Raw genomic sequence first — 19542 nt, forward strand, 5'->3', positions numbered from 1 at the left:
GTCGCGGCCGTATATATACGTTTTACGAGGTACCGTGTTTGACGTATATATACTCATAAATTCTAGCGGCTTCAAATCAAGCAGGAGAAAGCTGGTAGGCCTACATGTGAGAGAATGGGTCTGTGTGGTCAGTGTGCACCATATAAAAAAAATCCTGGAGTACGCAGTGCATAATGAGAAAAAAAAAATCCGACCGTTTTTTTTAATTAAAATGCCGACTTTGTGGTCTATTTTCGTATAGTATTTATGGTTGTATTCTCGTTTTGTTGGTCTCATTTGATAGAATGGAAGACATATTATAGAAATAGAGATGATGTTGATTGATTTTACTATAAAAAGAACCTAGAAATGGAGCTCAAAGTAGGGGAAATGTTTGATTTTTGCCAATGTTCAAAAGTAAGCAAATGATGCCATTTTCCAGCAAATGTCCAACTAGCCATTCTAATATGCAGTCATGAATGGGTTGATGTTATTTATACAATTATTACAGTATTGCAGTAGTCTGCATAATAGTAAGTCTTCAATTTTTTGTTTGAATAAAAATTCAAAATAGAAAGCAAGAGTAATATCAGAGGGGCCTGGAAACACGACTGATGAGCAAAGAAAATGTTATTTTAGAGCCAGGAATGTCTGCATTGTTCATTCTGGACCTTATTTTGAAATTGTCATATTTTTTAGTTTTCGTGAAATTGGCCAAATTGCAAATTTCTGACCACATTATTAGGTAGTTGAAATCGGTAAATGGGCAGTTTCTTGTACTCAATCGATAGAAAAAATGGAGTTCTAAAGAAATAGCTATGAGTTTGGGCGACTGGAACAATGGAATTAGCCAAAAATAGGGCTCAAAGTGGGCGAAATCGCCGATTTGTAAACGGCGCCGAGGTCGCTAACTTCGCGAGAGCATAATTCCGTCAGTTTTCCATCAAATTTCGTTTTTTTGGTGTCATTACAATCGGGAAAAGATTCTCTATCATTTCATTAGAAAAAATATATTTTTTTTTTTTAAATTTTGCGACACCAGGACGTAAGACGTATATATACGGCCGCGACAGTCAAAGGGTTAAAGTGAAAAACAGCCATGTTTCACCTTACAGCGATTTTCACTTTACAGCAGTACCCTGGAACCTAACCTGCTGTATAAGTGGGACACTACAATAGCCCAGAATCTAACCTGCTGTATAAGCTGTGCCCTACAGTACACAGAATCTAACCTGCTGTATAAGCTGTGCCCTACAGTACACAGAATCTAACCTGCTGTATAAGCTGTGCCCTACAGTACACAGAATCTAACCTGCTGTATAAGCTGTGCCCTACAGTACACAGAATCTAACCTGCTGTATAAGCTGTGCCCTACAGTACACAGAATCTAACCTTCTTGCTGTATAAGCTGTGCCCTACAGTAACCCAGAACCTAACCTGCTGTATAAGTGGGGGTCTTCCTGTCCAGTATTGTATCTAGCAAACTTTACAGACGGCATCTTACCTCATACAGCGGGCATTGCTGTAGTCTCAATTCCGTCAACTTAGGAAACTTGTTGACTAGATCTACCGAATCCCACGAGCAGATTTTGGTGCTGTTGAGGGAAAGGTACTTGAGATTTGGGAAATTTTCCCGATAATGACCATCTTTGGTGAGGCTGCCCAGAGGACACTCAGCTAGGATCAACACCTCCAGGTATGGAAACATCTGACCCAGGGACTCGATCTGCAGTATTTTGTGATACTTTGTAGAGAACAAGAAATAGATTTAGAACTAATAATATCTGAAACAATCAATGATCAAAATACAGTAATTCCTTGATATAATGTACCTCGATATAATGTACCTCGATATAATGTACCTCGATATAATGTACCTCGATATATTGTACCTCGATATATTGTACCTCGATATAATGGAACTCAATACAATGGACCTCAATACAATGGACCTCAATACAATTGACTTCAATACACCTTTTAAAATAAATGGGCAAAATCCACTGAACAAAATGTATATTTTACCTTTTCATTTACAAAGTTTATTGAGAGTATTAGATAAGAGTGAACATAGGCAAATGGTTTTTATATTTGATGTTCTGTTGGAGTGTGAGCAAGGTAAGATTTATGAAGGTAATCAAGGAAACTGGTTAGCCAGACTTGAGTCCTGGAGGTGGGTAGTACAGGACCTGCACTTGAAGGATGAGTGAGGATGTTACAGTTCTGGAGATGGGAAGTACAGTACACTACTGTATAAACATTTAAAATATACTAAAAATATTATAAATGGCACAAATGTGACATTAAAACAAAATCAAAGATGGTTGACACAAACCCACTACCATTATAGTATGCTCCTTGCTTAGCGACAAATTTATTTACCGAAGTGGTCTTAGGAACAGAACTCCGTCATTAAGTGAGAAGCTGTATATGTATTGCACACATAAATTTCTCCTATACACTATACTGCAAGAAAAATAAGCATAGGTTTGCTCCGCTTTAAGTGAATTCACTTATACAGTGGACCCTCAACCAGCGATTGCATCGATTAACGATAAATCTGACTAGCGATTCATTTAAACGCAAAAATTTTGCCTCGACTAGCGCTTAAAAACCCAACAAGCGCTTTTCGTTCCGTACCATACGCGTCCACTTTGGCCTGAGCGCGCCTCACTTGTCCCTTTGGTGCCAGTGTTTACAAGCCAGCCAGCCACCGCGGTAGCTTCCAAACATACAACTGGAACATTTCATATTATCACAGCCTTTTTAGTGATTGCACCTGCAAAATAAGTCACCATGGGCCCCAAGAAAGCTTCTAGTGCCAACCCTACAGCAAAAAGGGTGAGAATTACTATGGAGATGAAGAAAGAGATCATTGATAAATATGAAAGTGGAGTGCGTATCTCTGAGCTGGCCAGGTTGTATAATAAACCCCAATCAACCATCGCTACTATTGTGGGCAAGAAAACGGCAATCAAGGAAGCTGTTCTTGCCAAAGGTGCAACTATGTTTTCGAAACTGAGATCGCAAGTACTCGAAGATGTTGAGAGACTGTTATTGGTGTGGATAAACGAGAAACAGATAGCAGGAGACAGCATCTCTCAAGCGATCATATGTGAAAAGGCTAGGAAGTTGCATGACGATTTAATTAAAAAAATGCCAGCAACTAGTGATGTGAGTGAATTTAAGGCCAGCAAAGGTTGGTTTGAGAGATTTAAGAAGCGTAGTGGCATTCATAGTGTGATAAGGCATGGTGAGGCTGCCAGTTCGGACCACAAAGCAGCTGAAAAATATGTGCAGGACTTCAAGGAGTACATAGTGAAGGACTGAAACCTGAACAAGTGTTTAATTGTGACGAAACAGGCCTGTTTTGGAAGAAAATGCCAAGCAGGACGTACATTACTCAGGAGGAAAAGGCACTCCCAGGACATAAGCCTATGAAAGACAGGCTTACTTTGTTGATGTGTGCCAATGCTAGTGGTGATTGCAAAGTGAAGCCTTTATTGGTGTATCACTCTGAAACTCCCAGAGTGTTCAGGAAAAACAATGTCCTCAAGGCTAATTTGTGTGTGCTGTGGAGGGCAAACAGTAAGGCATGGGTCACTAGGGACTTTTTCTATGGCTGGTTACACCATGCATTTGCCCCCGATGTGAAAAATTACCTAATTGAAAAGAAATTAGACCTTAAGTGCCTCCTGGTATTAGACAATGCCCCTGGTCATCCTACAGATGTGGCAGAGCGACTTTCTAGGGACATGAGCTTCATTAAGGTGAAGTTTTTGCCTCCTAATACCACTCCTCTCCTGCAGCCCATGGACCAGCAGGTTATTTCCAACTTCAAGAAACTGTACACAAAAGCTATGTTTGAAAGGTGCTTTGTAGTGACCTCAGAAACTCAACTGACTCTAAGAGAGTTTTGGAAAGATCATTTTACCATCCTCAATTGTGTAAACATTATAGGTAAGGCTTGGGAGGAAGTGACTAAGAGGACATTGAACTCTGCTTGGAAAAAACTGTGGCCAGAATGTGTAGACAAAAGGGATTTTGAAGGGTTTGAGGCTAACCCTGAGAATCCTATGCCAGTTGAGGAATCCATTGTGGCATTGGGGAAGTCCTTGGGGTTGGAGGTTAGTGGGGAGGATGTGGAAGAGTTGGTGGAGGAGGACAATGAAGAACTAACCACTGATGAGCTGATAGATCAACTTCAACAGCAAGAGGCCAGACCTGAGGAAACTGCTTCGGAGGAGGGGAGAGAGAAATTGAAGAAGTTGCCTACTTCTAAGATTAAGGAAATCTGTGCAATGTGGCTTAAAGTGCAAACCTTTTTTGATGAAAATCACCCTCATACAGCTACTGCAAGCCGTGTTGGCAACCTGTACACTGACAATGTTGTGAACCACTTTAGGAAAGTCATAAAGGAATGAGAGGTACAGGTATCTATGGACAGATATGTTGTGCAACAGAAGTCCAATGACTCTCAAGCTGGTCCTAGTGGCATTAAAAGAACAAGGGAAGTAACCCCAGAAAAAGACTTGCTGCCTCAAGTGCTAATGGAAGGGGATTCCCCTTCTAAACACTAAGAAGATCAACGGTCTCCCCTCCTCCCATCCCATCAATCATCACCAGATCTTCAATAAAGGTAAGTGTCATGTAACTGTGCATGTAATCTTCAGTTTGTGTGTATTAAAATTAATATTTCATGTGGTAAAAAAATTTTTTTTCAATACTTTTGGGTTTCTTGCACGGATTAATTTGATTTCCATTATTTCTTATGAGGAAAATTAACTTGACTAACGATTATTTTGACTAACGATGAGCTCTCAGGAACGGATTAATATCGCTGGTTGAGGGTCCACTGTACACTATGACCCTACTTATACCAATATTTTTTATTAATGTAATTTTATTAATTTTGTTGAATACAAGGTTATGAATTTCTTTTATACCACGGCGAAGAGTGACTCGAGAAAGAAACACTTTCACCATCATTCACACCATCACCGTCTTGCCAGAGGCATGCAGATACGACACTTTAGATGTCTCTCCCAAGAGCAAATACCCCAACCCCTCCTTCAGAGTGCAGGAACTGTATTTCCCACTTCCAGGGCTCAAGTTATATGTGGTATAAATGCAGAATGTAAGTGTGGGGGAGGTACGTGAGGCATTACGTAAAATGAAAGGGGGTAAAGCAGCTGGAACTGATGGGATCATGACAGAAATGTTAAAAGCAGGGGGGGATATAGTGTTGGAGTGGTTGGTACTTTTGTTTAATAAATGTATGAAAGAGGGGAAGGTACCTAGGGATTGGCAGAGAGCATGTATAGTCCCTTTATATAAAGGGAAAGGGGACAAAAGAGACTGTAAAAATTATAGAGGAATAAGCTTACTGAGTATACCAGGAAAAGTGTACGGTAGGGTTATAATTGAAAGAATTAGAGGTAAGACAGAATGTAGGATTGCGGATGAGCAAGGAGGTTTTAGAGTGGGTAGGGGATGTGTAGATCAGGTGTTTACATTGAAGCATATATGTGAACAGTATTTAGATAAAGATAGGGAAGTTTTTATTGCATTTATGGATTTAGAAAAGGCATATGATAGAGTGGATAGAGGAGCAATGTGGCAGATGTTGCAAGTATATGGAATAGGTGGTAAGTTATTAAATGCTGTAAAGAGTTTTTATGAGGATAGTGAGGCTCAGGTTAGGGTGTGTAGAAGAGAGGGAGACTACTTCCCGGTAAAAGTAGGTCTTAGACAGGGATGTGTAATGTCACCATGGTTGTTTAATATATTTATAGATGGGGTTGTAAAGGAAGTAAATGCTAGGGTGTTTGGGAGAGGGGTGGGATTAAATTATGGGGAATCAAATTCAAAATGGGAATTGACACAGTTACTTTTTGCTGATGATACTGTGCTTATGGGAGATTCTAAAGAAAAATTGCAAAGGTTAGTGGATGAGTTTGGGAATGTGTGTAAAGGTAGAAAGTTGAAAGTGAACATAGAAAAAGAGTAAGGTGATGAGGGTGTCAAATGATTTAGATAAAGAAAAATTGGATATCAAATTGGGGAGGAGGAGTATGGAAGAAGTGAATGTTTTCAGATACTTGGGAGTTGACGTGTCGGCGGATGGATTTATGAAGGATGAGGTTAATCATAGAATTGATGAGGGAAAAAAGGTGAGTGGTGCGTTGAGGTATATGTGGAGTCAAAAAACGTTATCTATGGAGGCAAAGAAGGGAATGTATGAAAGTATAGTAGTACCAACACTCTTATATGGGTGTGAAGCTTGGGTGGTAAATGCAGCAGCGAGGAGACGGTTGGAGGCAGTGGTGATGTCCTGTTTAAGGGCAATGTGTGGTGTAAATATTATGCAGAAAATTCGGAGTGTGGAAATTAGGAGAAGGTGTGGAGTTAATAAAAGTATTAGTCAGAGGGCAGAAGAGGGGTTGTTGAGGTGGTTTGGTCATTTAGAGAGAATGGATCACAGTAGAATGACATGGAAAGCATATAAATCTATAGGGGAAGGAAGGCGGGGTAGGGGTCGTCCTCGAAAGGGTTGGAGAGAGGGGGTAAAGGAGGTTTTGTGGGTAAGGGGCTTGGACTTCCAGCAAGCGTGCGTGAGCGTGTTAGATAGGAGTGAATGGAGACGAATGGTACTTGGGACCTGACGATCTGTTGGAGTGTGAGCAGGGTAATATTTAGTGAAGGGATTCAGGGAAACCGGTTATTTTCATATAGTCGGACTTGAGTCCTGGAAATGGGAAGTACAATGCCTGCACTTTAAAGGAGGGGTTTGGGATATTGGCAGTTTGGAGGGATATGTTGTGTATCTTTATATGTGTATGCTTCTAGACTGTTGTATTCTGAGCACCTCTGCAAAAACAGTGATAATGTGCGAGTGTGGTGAAAGTGTTGAATGATGATGAAAGTATTTTCTTTTTGGGGATTTTCTTTCTTTTTTGGGTCACCCTGCCTCGGTGGGAGACGGCCGACTTGTTGAAAAAAAAAAAAAAAAAAAAAAAAAAAATTCACTTACAGTATTTTTAACCAAATCCTTTCATCACTCAACTGACTTATGTTGACAAGTCATTACAAGAGGCCTACTGGCCAGTATTAGGCTAGTCCTACTCTTCCCAACTATTCCCACTCATATACAACTCTATTGCTACACCATTCTTTCCTAAAGAACATTGGAGAACTGCAGTAGGCCTACTGGCCCATGCTCTGTAGGCTCTACTTTTACCCAACAATTCTCAGCTGTTTTTGAGCAGATTCACACAAGAGCATTCATAAATCAAATGTGGAATTTGCAAGTGTTGCAACATTTCACTATGCTTGCACCAATGGTTGGAACGCATCTGTCGCATAAAGCAAAGGTCATCTACTATATAACAATCATAATGATCTTTATTGTTGATAAATTAGACACATGTGCTACTCAAGAGTTGCACATGTGTCTAATTTATCAACATGTCGGTTCTCTGAACCATTCATCTACAAATCTTTATTGTAGGTAGCAGGTTGGTAGACAGCAACCACCCAGGGAGGTACTACCGTCCTGTGGTAGTAGGTTGGTAGACAGCAACCACCCAGGGAGGTACTACCATCCTGTGGTAGTAGGTTGGTAGACAACAACCACCCAGGGAGGTACTACCGTCCTGTGGTAGTAGGTTGGTAGACAGCAACCACCCAGGGAGGTACTACCGTCCTGTGGTAGTAGGTTGGTAGACAGCAACCACCCAGGGAGGTACTACCGTCCTGTGGTAGTAGGTTGGTAGACAGCAACCACCCAGGGAGGTACTACCGTCCTGTGGTAGTAGGTTGGTAGACAGCAACCACCCAGGGAGGTACTACCATCCTGTGGTAGTAGGTTGGTAGACAACAACCACCCAGGGAGGTACTACCGTCCTGTGGTAGTAGGTTGGTAGACAGCAACCACCCAGGGAGGTACTACCGTCCTGTGGTAGTAGGTTGGTAGACAGCAACCACCCAGGGAGGTACTACCGTCCTGTGGTAGTAGGTTGGTAGACAGCAACCACCCAGGGAGGTACTACCGTCCTGTGGTAGTAGGTTGGTAGACAGCAACCACCCAGGGAGGTACTACCGTCCTGTGGTAGTAGGTTGGTAGACAGCAACCACCCAGGGAGGTACTACCGTCCTGTGGTAGTAGGTTGGTAGACAGCAACCACCCAGGGAGGTACTACCGTCCTGTGGTAGTAGGTTGGTAGACAGCAACCACCCAGGGAGGTACTACCGTCCTGTGGTAGTAGGTTGGTAGACAGCAACCACCCAGGGAGGTACTACCGTCCTGTGGTAGTAGGTTGGTAGACAGCAACCACCCAGGGAGGTACTACCGTCCTGTGGTAGTAGGTTGGTAGACAGCAACCACCCAGGGAGGTACTACCGTCCTGTGGTAGTAGGTTGGTAGACAACAACCACCCAGGGAGGTACTACCGTCCTGTGGTAGTAGGTTGGTAGACAGCAACCACCCAGGGAGGTACTACCGTCCTGTGGTAGTAGGTTGGTAGACAGCAACCACCCAGGGAGGTACTACCGTCCTGTGGTAGTAGGTTGGTAGACAACAACCACCCAGGGAGGTACTACCGTCCTGTGGTAGTAGGTTGGTAGACAGCAACCACCCAGGGAGGTACTACCGTCCTGTGGTAGTAGGTTGGTAGACAGCAACCACCCAGGGAGGTACTACCGTCCTGTGGTAGTAGGTTGGTAGACAGCAACCACCCAGGGAGGTACTACCGTCCTGTGGTAGTAGGTTGGTAGACAGCAACCACCCAGGGAGGTACTACCGTCCTGTGGTAGTAGGTTGGTAGACAGCAACCACCCAGGGAGGTACTACCGTCCTGTGGTAGTAGGTTGGTAGACAGCAACCACCCAGGGAGGTACTACCGTCCTGTGGTAGTAGGTTGGTAGACAACAACCACCCAGGGAGGTACTACCGTCCTGTGGTAGTAGGTTGGTAGACAGCAACCACCCAGGGTGGTACTACCGTCCTGTGGTAGTAGGTTGGTAGACAGCAACCACCCAGGGAGGTACTACCGTCCTGTGGTAGTAGGTTGGTAGACAACAACCACCCAGGGAGGTACTACCGTCCTGTGGTAGTAGGTTGGTAGACAGCAACCACCCAGGGAGGTACTACCGTCCTGTGGTAGTAGGTTGGTAGACAGCAACCACCCAGGGAGGTACTACCGTCCTGTGGTAGTAGGTTGGTAGACAACAACCACCCAGGGAGGTACTACCGTCCTGTGGTAGTAGGTTGGTAGACAACAACCACCCAGGGAGGTACTACCGTCCTGTGGTAGTAGGTTGGTAGACAACAACCACCCAGGGAGGTACTACCGTCCTGTGGTAGTAGGTTGGTAGACAGCAACCACCCAGGGAGGTACTACCGTCCTGTGGTAGTAGGTTGGTAGACAGCAACCACCCAGGGAGGTACTACCGTCCTGTGGTAGTAGGTTGGTAGACAGCAACCACCCAGGGAGGTACTACCATCCTGTGGTAGTAGGTTGGTAGACAGCAACCACCCAGGGAGGTACTACCGTCCTGCCAAGTGAGTGTAAAACGAAAGCCTGTAATTGTTTTACATGATGGTAGGATTGCTGGTGTCTTTTGTCTGTCTCATAAATATGCAAGATTACAAGTAGGTCTTGCTACTTCTACTTACACTTAGGTCACACTACACGTACATGTACAAGCATATATATACACACACCCCTCTGGGTTTTCTTCTATTTTCTTTCTAACTCTTGTTCTTGTTTATTTCCTCTTATCTCCATGGGGAAGTGGAACAGAATTCTTCCTCCATAAGCCATGCGTGTCATAAGAGGCGACTAAAATGCCGGGAGCAAGGGGCTAGTAACCCCTTCTCCTGTATATATTATTAAATTTAAAAGGAGAAACTTTAGTTTTTTCTTTTGGGCCACCCCACCTCGGTGGGATACGGCTGGTATGTTGAAAGAAAGAAGAATAATCTTTATTTCTACCAGTACATGTACAATGTATACAGACCATAGCTGATGTCAATGACATACTGTATAGAAAGTCACTTGTTATGCAGAACATTTCAGGCTAATTAGGTAAATTTTGTCCCCATGATGCAACCCCTCACTAGTTGACTAACACCCAGGTTACCTATTTACTGCTAGGTGAACATGGACAGTAGGTGCTTTAAGGAAACACATCCTAATGCTTCCACCCTGTACCAGGGATCAAACCATGGCACTCAGTGTGTGAGCTGAGTGCACTACCAATTGAGCAACAGGACACAATCATCCTCAACTGAGGTTTTCACTGATCGGCTAATGATTTTAACATAACAGCCATTTTCCACAAAGGTAGTGTGACCCAAAAAAGAAAACACATTCACTATCATTCATTCAATAATAATTTATCCAGACGTGCACAAACACCACAATGCAATACACAAATAACCCACACATAGGAGAAAGAAGCTTATGATGACATTTTGGTCTGACTTAGACCACTAATTAGTAGGACTGAAATGTCGTCACAGGATTTTTTCTATGTGCAAAAGCTCTTGTTTCACACAGTGAGAGTCCACGTTTGAAACATTGGATGCGTTTCCTTACACCGGTTGTCTATGTTTACCCATCAGTAAAATGGGTGCCTGGGTGTTAGTGGACTGGTGTGGGTCACATCCTGGGTGTTAGTGGACTGGTGTGGGTCACATCCTGGGACAAACCTGACCTAATTTGCCTGAAATGCTAAGCATAACAAGGGGCTTTCTATATAGTAGTATGTCATTGATGTCAGCTAGGCCTGTACATGTACTTGTAGAAATAATAAATTATTATTATTATTATTAGTGTAGGCACCGTACTTCCCACCTCCACCACTCAAGTCTGGCTATCTCTCACATTACATAAAGTAAAATACCGTACCTCTGGCCAGTCTGTACTAGGATTGTTGTTGAAGTGAACTCGACTGACTGAAGAATATTTCTGGGAAGTTGTCTCTACCGTCACATAGCCATTTTTACATAGATGTAATTCTTCTACTCTGAAAAAAAATAATAAAAACACGATTAAGAAAGGCTAGCAAACTAGGCGGCGACTCAAAAAAGTGCCCAATGTCCTTACACATGCAGGCAGGAACAACCAGCTTTACAGCGTTTCACTAATACAGTGGTTTTCAATAATACACACTCTTTATTCATTCAGACTTCCTACAATAAATACATTCACCACTTGCTATTAGCTAAGCATAAAAATATTTTGAGACAGCAACCGCCCAGGGAGGTACTACCGTCCTGTGGTAGTAGGTTGGTAGACAGCAACCACCCAGGGAGGTACTACCGTCCTGTGGTAGTAGGTTGGTAGACAGCAACCACCCAGGGAGGTACTACCGTCCTGTGGTAGTAGGTTGGTAGACAGCAACCGCCCAGGGAGGTACTACCGTCCTGCCAAGTGAGTGTAAAACAAAAGCCTGTAATTGTTTTACATGATGGTAGGATTGCTGGTGTCTTTTGTCTGTCTCATAAACATGCAAGATTTCAGGTACGTCTTGCTACTTCTACTTACACTTAGGTCACACTGGACATACATGTACAAGCCTATATATATATATACATACCCCTCTGGGTTTTCTTGTATTTTCTTTCTAGTTCTTGTTCTTGTCTATTTCCTCTTATCTCCATGGGGAAGTGGTACAGAATTCTTCCTCCGTAAGCCATGCGTGTTGTAAGAGGCGACTAAAATGCCAGGAGCAAGGTGCTAGTAACCCCTTCTCCTGTATATATTACTAAATGTAAAAGGAGAAACTTTTGTTTTCCCTTTTGGGCCACCCCACCTCGGTGGGATATGGCCGGTGTGTTGAAAGAAATAGTGTACTGTATATGCATTTTTTAGTCCAAGCTCCATTGCTCACTTAATATATGATAGTGTAAACATGTTATTAGGATTTCATCTGCATTTGATAGTGAGAAAAGGCTATGTTTCACTTCAGTGCAATTTTCATTTTACATCAGTTGTCTGGAACCTAACCTGCTGTATAAGTGGGGCCCTACAGTAGCCTGGAACCTAACCTGCTGTATAAGTGGGGCCCTACAGTAGCCTGGAACCTAACCTGCTGTATAAGTGGGGCCCTACAGTAGCCTGGAACCTAACCTGCTGTATAAGTGGGGCCCTACAGTAGCCTGGAACCTAACCTGCTGTATAAGTGGGGCCCTACAGTAGCCTGGAACCTAACCTGCTGTATAAGTGGGGCCCTACAGTAGCCTGGAACCTAACCTGCTGTATAAGTGGGGCCCTACAGTAGCCTGGAACCTAACCTGCTGTATAAGTGGGGCCCTACAGTAGCCTGGAACCTAACCTGCTGTATAAGTGGGGCCCTACAGTAGCCTGGAACCTAACCTGCTGTATAAGTGGGGCCCTACAGTAGCCTGGAACCTAACCTGCTGTATAAGTGGGGCCCTACAGTAGCCTGGAACCTAACCTGCTGTATAAGTGGGGCCCTACAGTAGCCTGGAACCTAACCTGCTGTATAAGTGGGGCCCTACAGTAGCCTGGAACCTAACCTGCTGTATAAGTGGGGCCCTACAGTAGCCTGGAACCTAACCTGCTGTATAAGTGGGGCCCTACAGTAGCCTGGAACCTAACCTGCTGTATAATTGGGGCCCTACAGTAGCCTGGAACCTAACCTGCTGTATAAGTGGGGCCCTACAGTAGCCTGGAACCTAACCTGCTGTATAAGTGGGGCCCTACAGTAGCCTGGAACCTAACCTGCTGTATAAGTGGGGCCCTACAGTAGCCTGGAACCTAACCTGCTGTATAAGTGGGGCCCTACAGTAGCCTGGAACCTAACCTGCTGTATAAGTGGGGCCCTATAGTAGCCTGGAACCTAACCTGCTGTATAAGTGGGGCCCTACAGTAGCCTGGAACCTAACCTGCTGTATAAGTGGGGCCCTACAGTAGCCTGGAACCTAACCTGCTGTATAATTGGGGCCCTACAGTAGCCTGGAACCTAACCTGCTGTATAATTGGGGCCCTACAGTAGCCTGGAACCTAACCTGCTGTATAATTGGGGCCCTACAGTAGCCTGGAACCTAACCTGCTGTATAATTGGGGCCCTACAGTAGCCTGGAACCTAACCTGCTGTATAATTGGGGCCCTACAGTAGCCTGGAACCTAACCTGCTGTATAATTGGGGCCCTACAGTAGCCTGGAACCTAACCTGCTGTATAATTGGGGCCCTACAGTAGCCTGGAACCTAACCTGCTGTATAATTGGGGCCCTACAGTAGCCTGGAACCTAACCTGCTGTATAATTGGGGCCCTACAGTAGCCTGGAACCTAACCTGCTGTATAAGTGGGGCCCTACAGTAGCCTGGAACCTGGGGCCCTACAGTAGCCTGGAACCTAACCTGCTGTATAAGTTGGGGCCCTACAGTAGCCTGGAACCTAACCTGCTGTATAATTGGGGCCCTACAGTAGCCTGGAACCTAACCTGCTGTATAAGTGGGGCCCTACAGTAGCCTGGAACCTAACCTGCTGTATAATTGGGGCCCTACAGTAGCCTGGAACCTAACCTGCTGTATAATTGGGGCCCTACAGTAGCCTGGAACCTAACCTCCTGTATAAGTGGGGCCTGCCTGTATACAAACACTGGTGACCCGTGATTCAGGGGTCAGAGCAACTGTCACACAATTAAAAGTCTGATCCCCATCACAGTAAGATGTATAACAAATAACAAAAAAAGGCACAATTCCGTGACTGGAACGATACACAAATAACCCGCAGTGTGACTTTGTAGATGATCCAAGTTGGACCAAAACATCGTCATAAGCTCCTCTCTTCTATGTGCAGGTTATTTGTGTGGCAAGATGTATCAATAGGTCTTCTTACATTTGCCAGATTAACCTGGTTGTGATGGATATGTGGGTCAGCAGGCCACCAGCACCAACAGCCTAGCTGACCAGGCTAGAACCAGTCAAGCCTGGCCCATGGCCGGGCTCTGAGTGGGGGAAAACTCTCGAAACTCATCAAAGATAAAAGGTATATATACCTTCTTTCTCTCCATGGGGAAGTGGAGCAGAATTCTTCCTGTAAGTCATGCATGTCATAAGAGGCGGCTAAAATGCTGGGAGCAAGGGGCTAGTAACCCGTCTTTCTGTATACATTACTAAAATTAAAAAAAGAAACTTTTGTTTTTCTTTCTGGGTCATCCCGCCTTGTTGGGATACAGCCAGTTTGTTGAAAGAAGAAGACCTTCTTTTGTTCTTTGTCTCGTCCCTATCCCCCTCACCTATATATACTGCCTCCCTCACTCTTCTGTGTTAGTGTGACTTTGTAAATGGTCCAAGTCGGACCAAAACGTTCTCTCTATGTGCGGGTTCTTTGTGTATTGTTCCACTCACAGTATTGTATCTTTTTGTTAAGGTATATACCTCTTGGCTTTGCAGTAGACAGATACCTGTTGTAGCTTACATCCTGGGTAAGAAAATTTCAAATGAATAATAATTATGACAGACTGCTGCTCGGATTTTATAATTTCAAATGAATAATAATTATGACAGACCGCTGCTCGGATTTTATGAGTACAAATTGGTAAATACAAATGGGTATGTACAGTACTTGTAAACATGATAGCAGTCATTATTTTCTGAAATTTTGGAGAGACAAAAATAAAAAATCCAGCATATGTACTGTGATGCTGTATTTAACTCCTTCAGGGTCCAAGGCCAAAATCTGAAGTGCGTATTTTATCTCCTTGGGGTGAGACATTAGGTCATTTGAGAGACATTTGAGTTCCTCAGAGTAGTAATCTGAAGTGGTGCCCCAGTGTCCAAGAATTTTCAAAAAAAAAAAATTTGTTATTTTTTCTTATGAAATGATAGAGAATCTTTTTGTGAAGGTAATAAAACAAAAAGTACGAAATTTGATGGAAAACTGACAAAATTATGCTCTCGTGAATTTTGAAGTGTCGGCGATATTTACGAATCGGCGATTTTGCCGAGTTTGACTCCCATTTTAGGCCAATTACGTTATTCCAGTCGACCAAATTCTTAGCTATTTCACTAGTATTACTTCTATTCTATCGATTAAGCACAAGAAATAGCCAAGTCAACTGTTTCAACTACAAAATAAAGTGATCGGAATTTGGTAATTTGGCCAATTTAACACAAAGTTCAAAATATTCCAATTTCAAAATAGGGTCCAGAATAAACAATGTAGGTATTCCTGGCACTAAACTAACATTTCCTCTGTTCATTAGTTACGTTTTGAGGCTTTACAAATAAATTCCATTTTGATTGTTTATTCACATAATGAATTTTTATTCACACCAAAAAATAGAAGATTTACTGTTATGCAATATTGTAATAATTGCATAAATATCATCACCACATTTGTGAATGTATATTAGACCCACCAGCTGGCGTGTATTAGACGTGCGAGGTCGTTTGTTGACTCTTGAACATCGGCAAAAATTTAACATTTCCGCTACTTTGAGCTCAGTTTCAAGCCATTTCCAGTGCTAAAACCAATCAAAATCATCTCTATTTCTGTAATATGTCTTTCATTCTATCAAATGAGACCAAGAAATCGCAAATACAACTATAAAAAACATACGAAAAAACACTGCAAATTCGCTGTTTTAATCGAAAATCATGGTCTCAGTTTTTTTCTCTCATTATACACAGTGTGCTGCAGGATTTGTTTTATGTGGTGCACACATACCACATAGATGTATTCTCTCATATCTAGACCCAAATATACCACTCACAGCTTATCAGAGTGAGCTGAGCTCATGACGTAGATCTACGGTTTGGACCCTGAACGTAAAGCCGTAGATCTACGGGACGGACCCTGAAAGGGTTAACAAGGCTTTGCTCACACAGTGAGTGATAAATCCCACTTAAAAGCTGGCCTGGAGTTTTGCAACTCGCTCACAACGGTTCAATCCCTGCCCATGGTATGGTCTGGGTGAAATGTTGTTAATAAAGGATTGCACTATACTGCATTTGTCTCTTTTTCCATTTTTTTTTTTTTTTTTTTACATGGTGGCCGTCTCCCACCAACTTGAGGTTTTACTGAATAAAACCAATGCCATCACCAAATTATTGTACGTAGTATATTTCAAATCATAAAACGTTTGAAAAATACGACTACGAAACATTTTTTTTAAAGAGAGTAAGAAATACTTTAACTTTCAAGAATATTCATCATAAAAAAAAAAGAGTATTCATTTTACCTTGCATCATAAAAAAGGGGAATTCATTTTACATCACAAAAACTGGAAATTCGTTTTACCCGACAGTCATTAAAAATAAAATATTTATATATTTATAACATTACCTTGGTGCATTTTCTAGAAGAATATGAACATCCTTCCAAGGAAGTTTGGTTCCATTGAGAACCAGCCGAGTTAAGTTTGTGAGACTGACCACTTCTGAAGGATCGGGTATAGGGGTTTCAAAAGAGTTGTAACTTAGGTTAAGAAATCCCAGAGATGGTAAGTGTCGTAGTATTTTGAATACCTGATGGGAAAGAATACAATATTATTACTAGGATGTTCTCACAACAGAGATAATTATAATCATAGGGGAGTGCTAAGTTCATGGGGGTTATACAGCGCCCGTAGGGAGGAGGATGGAAGGTATTCAGGCTTAATTCAGGGAACTGGAGCACAGATCCAATTCCCTAGATCAAGAGCCCCTCACCAACATCAAGGAACCTTCCTTGAGGGGACACAACAAATAGATATTCAACAATCACTCACAGATGGCTTCAACTTCACTCTGAGGCCTATGTTTTCTTTAACACATCGGCCGTTTTCCACCAAGGCAGGATGACCCGTGAAAGAAGAAACACTTTAATCATCACTCATTCCATCACTGTCTTGCAAGAGGCATACCAATACTAGCAAGACAGTGATGGAGTGATGATGACAGCGTTTCTTCTTTTTCAGGTCGCCCTGCCTCAGAAAATGGCTCCAGCTTCATATTAAATGCAAGTACAGGGTTGTTGAGGTGGTTCGGACATGTAGAGAGAATGGAGCGAAACAGAGTGACTTCAAGAGTGTATCAGTCTGTAGTGGAAGGAAGGCAGGGTAGGGGTCGGCCTAGGAAAGGTTGGAGGGAGGGGGTAAAGGAGGTTTTGTGTGCGAGGGGCTTGGACTTCCAGCAGGCATGCACGAGCGTGTTTTATAGGAGTGAATGGAGACAAATGGTTTTAAATACTTGACGTGCTGTTGGAGTGTGAGCAAAGTAACATTTATGAAGGGATTCAGGGAAACCGGCAGGCCGGACTTGAGTCCTGGAGATGGGAAGTACAGTGCCTGCACTCTGAAGGAGGGGTGTTAATGTTGCAGTTTAAAAACTGTAGTGTAAAGCACCCTTCTGGCAAGACAGTGATGGAGTGAATGATGGTGAAAGTTTTTCTTTTTCGGGCCACCCTGCCTTGGTGGGAATCGGCCAGTGTGTTAATAAAAAAAAAAAATACAGTATATATACTGTACTTGCATATATGTATATATACTTATGTATATATACGTAAACTCTCTTATAACGAAGCACCACACAGTATGATTTGGTATAATACGCAATTGGAAAAGTGCATCCAGAATTTCATAGCACACTAAAGATCGTGGATATTGCAAACAGTAAAGCATAAAAGTGTCAAGTTATGTGCAAAAATCCTGGTAAAAAACTTTTCTTTGACCCAAATTGGACATAAAATTCAAGTGTTTGGGAAGACCCAGCTCCTTCCCCCCTCCCTGACTGGACTCAACACAGGAACTCCAGGCTCAGGGACTGATTACCTCAAACTCCTCCTCATCTTCCACCTTTCTCTGCAATAGACTGAAGAAGTCACTGGCTGGCAAAACATTTCCAAACCCAAATGCTGCACAAGGATCTCTAAACCATTTATTCACAAAACTAGTCTAGATAATGGTTAACAACATTAGACTATATAAAAAACCAAGAACAACACAAATAACCCACACAAAGGAGAGGGGAGCTTATGACGATGTTTCAGTGCGACTTTGTAAATGGTTCAAGTTGGACCGAAACATCGTCGTAAGTTAGTTTCTCCCATGTGTGGGTTATTTGTGTATTTTCCAGTCATGGTATTGTGCCTTTTTATTCTTAAACCAAGAAGTAAAGTTACAGGTAATGCAGAAACAATATACAGTGGACCCCTGGTTTATGATCACCTCCCAATGTGACCAATTATGTAAGTGTATTTACGTAAGTGAGTTTGTACGTGTATGTTTGGGGGTCTGAAATGGACTAATCTACTTCACAATATTCCTTATGGAAACAAATTCGGTCAGTACTGGCACCTGAACATACTTCTGGAATGAAAAAATATCGTTAAATGGGGGTCCACTGTACATGTATATACATGCATATTAAAACTCTAATAATGAAAATTAAAACTAACACTAACAAGTAACAAGAAATAGAATGTTAAATAGCTATCAAATTTAGATTAACAAAATTTTTTTTTTGTACTGTACCTCTTTCCATTCCTTGAGTTTGTTTCTCGATAAATCCAGTTCTCGCACACCTTCGCATTTTCTTTCCACTTCTTCTTCATCTCCTGCCTTCTCTATATCGCACTCGGATAGAATAAGTACAGAAGGAAGTCTTTGGCGACCTGAGCGTTTGAGGGTAAGTGCCACACATGCTACTTCTGTCACTTGTGCATTAGGGCATTCATCGCCATACTTCATGTCAACTGCCTCCGGTAAGCTTGGCATTTTGCTGTGGAAATAATGATATATTTTCAGGGAAAATTATGACGGCATAATATCCAATAAAACTTCAAATTAAATCTACCATGATCAATCAGTATATTTCTTTAAATACAATACTTATATGTGTACAGGTATATCTTGCTACTACTACTTACACTTAGGTCACAATACACATGAACGTACATGTATATATATGTACCTGACCTGACTAGGTTGGGTGCATTGGCTTAAGCCGGTAGGAGACTTGGACCTGCCTCGCATGGGCCAGTAGGCCTGCTGCAGTGTTCCTTCGTTCTTATGTTCTTATATACACACTCGTCTGAGTTTTCTATTTTCTTAATAGTTCTTCTTTATTTCCATGGGGAAGTGGAAAAGAATTACTCCTCCATAAGCCATGCGGGTCATGAGAGGCGACTAAAATGCCGGGAACAAGGGGCTAGTAACCCCTTCTGTATAAATTACTAAAAGGTAAAAGGAAAAACTTTTGTTTTTCTTTTCCAGGTCAATGCCTCGGTGAGATACAGCCAATGTGTCAAAAAAAATACTCACGTGTCGTTTAGTTGGGTTGGTTGAGCACTTGGCCGACACACTAAAGCGATCGGACAAGGATGGAGCATTCAACGTGGTATGGCCATTGAAATGTATTATCATCACCCACTTCCGTATAAACAATGTATCGCGTGGAAAAAAACTTCGACTTGACTTTGAAGTTATACATAAGAGAGATTGTTGCTATAACACAGAGATGATATAGCAACAGTGATGTTATAGCAACAGTGATGTTATAGCAACAGTGATGTTATAACAACAGTGATGTTATAGCAACAGTGAT

At 42.5% G+C, this 19542-nt stretch overlaps 1 protein-coding gene and 1 long non-coding RNA gene across 6 annotated transcripts in view; both read right to left on the reverse strand.

Moving 5' to 3' along the window:
• Positions 1–19542, reverse strand: part of LOC138851104 (uncharacterized) — a 105833-nt gene that overhangs the window by 33673 nt on the left and 52618 nt on the right. The gene's annotated exons all lie outside the window — the stretch shown is intronic.
• The window catches only part of mlt (tubulin folding cofactor E like protein mlt), a 76274-nt gene that overhangs the window by 24377 nt on the left and 32355 nt on the right, over positions 1–19542 (reverse strand). For 4 of the 5 annotated variants that reach the window (XR_011390986.1, XM_053799820.2, XM_070079573.1 and 1 more), the window contains 4 exons: positions 18471–18717; positions 16304–16485; positions 10893–11010; positions 1484–1723 (listed from right to left, as the gene is read on the reverse strand). Coding sequence is in view for 4 of the 5 variants with exons in the window: in XM_053799820.2 (XP_053655795.1) it covers positions 1484–1723; positions 10893–11010; positions 16304–16485; positions 18471–18713 (783 nt within the window). In the remaining variant the exon portion in view is untranslated. The remainder of the gene's footprint in view (positions 1–1483; positions 1724–10892; positions 11011–16303; positions 16486–18470; positions 18718–19542) is intronic. The other variant, XM_053799822.2, reaches the window with a different exon arrangement.

Source organism: Cherax quadricarinatus, chromosome 100, assembly GCF_038502225.1.
Source record: "Cherax quadricarinatus isolate ZL_2023a chromosome 100, ASM3850222v1, whole genome shotgun sequence".
Lineage (NCBI taxonomy): Eukaryota > Metazoa > Arthropoda > Malacostraca > Decapoda > Parastacidae > Cherax > Cherax quadricarinatus.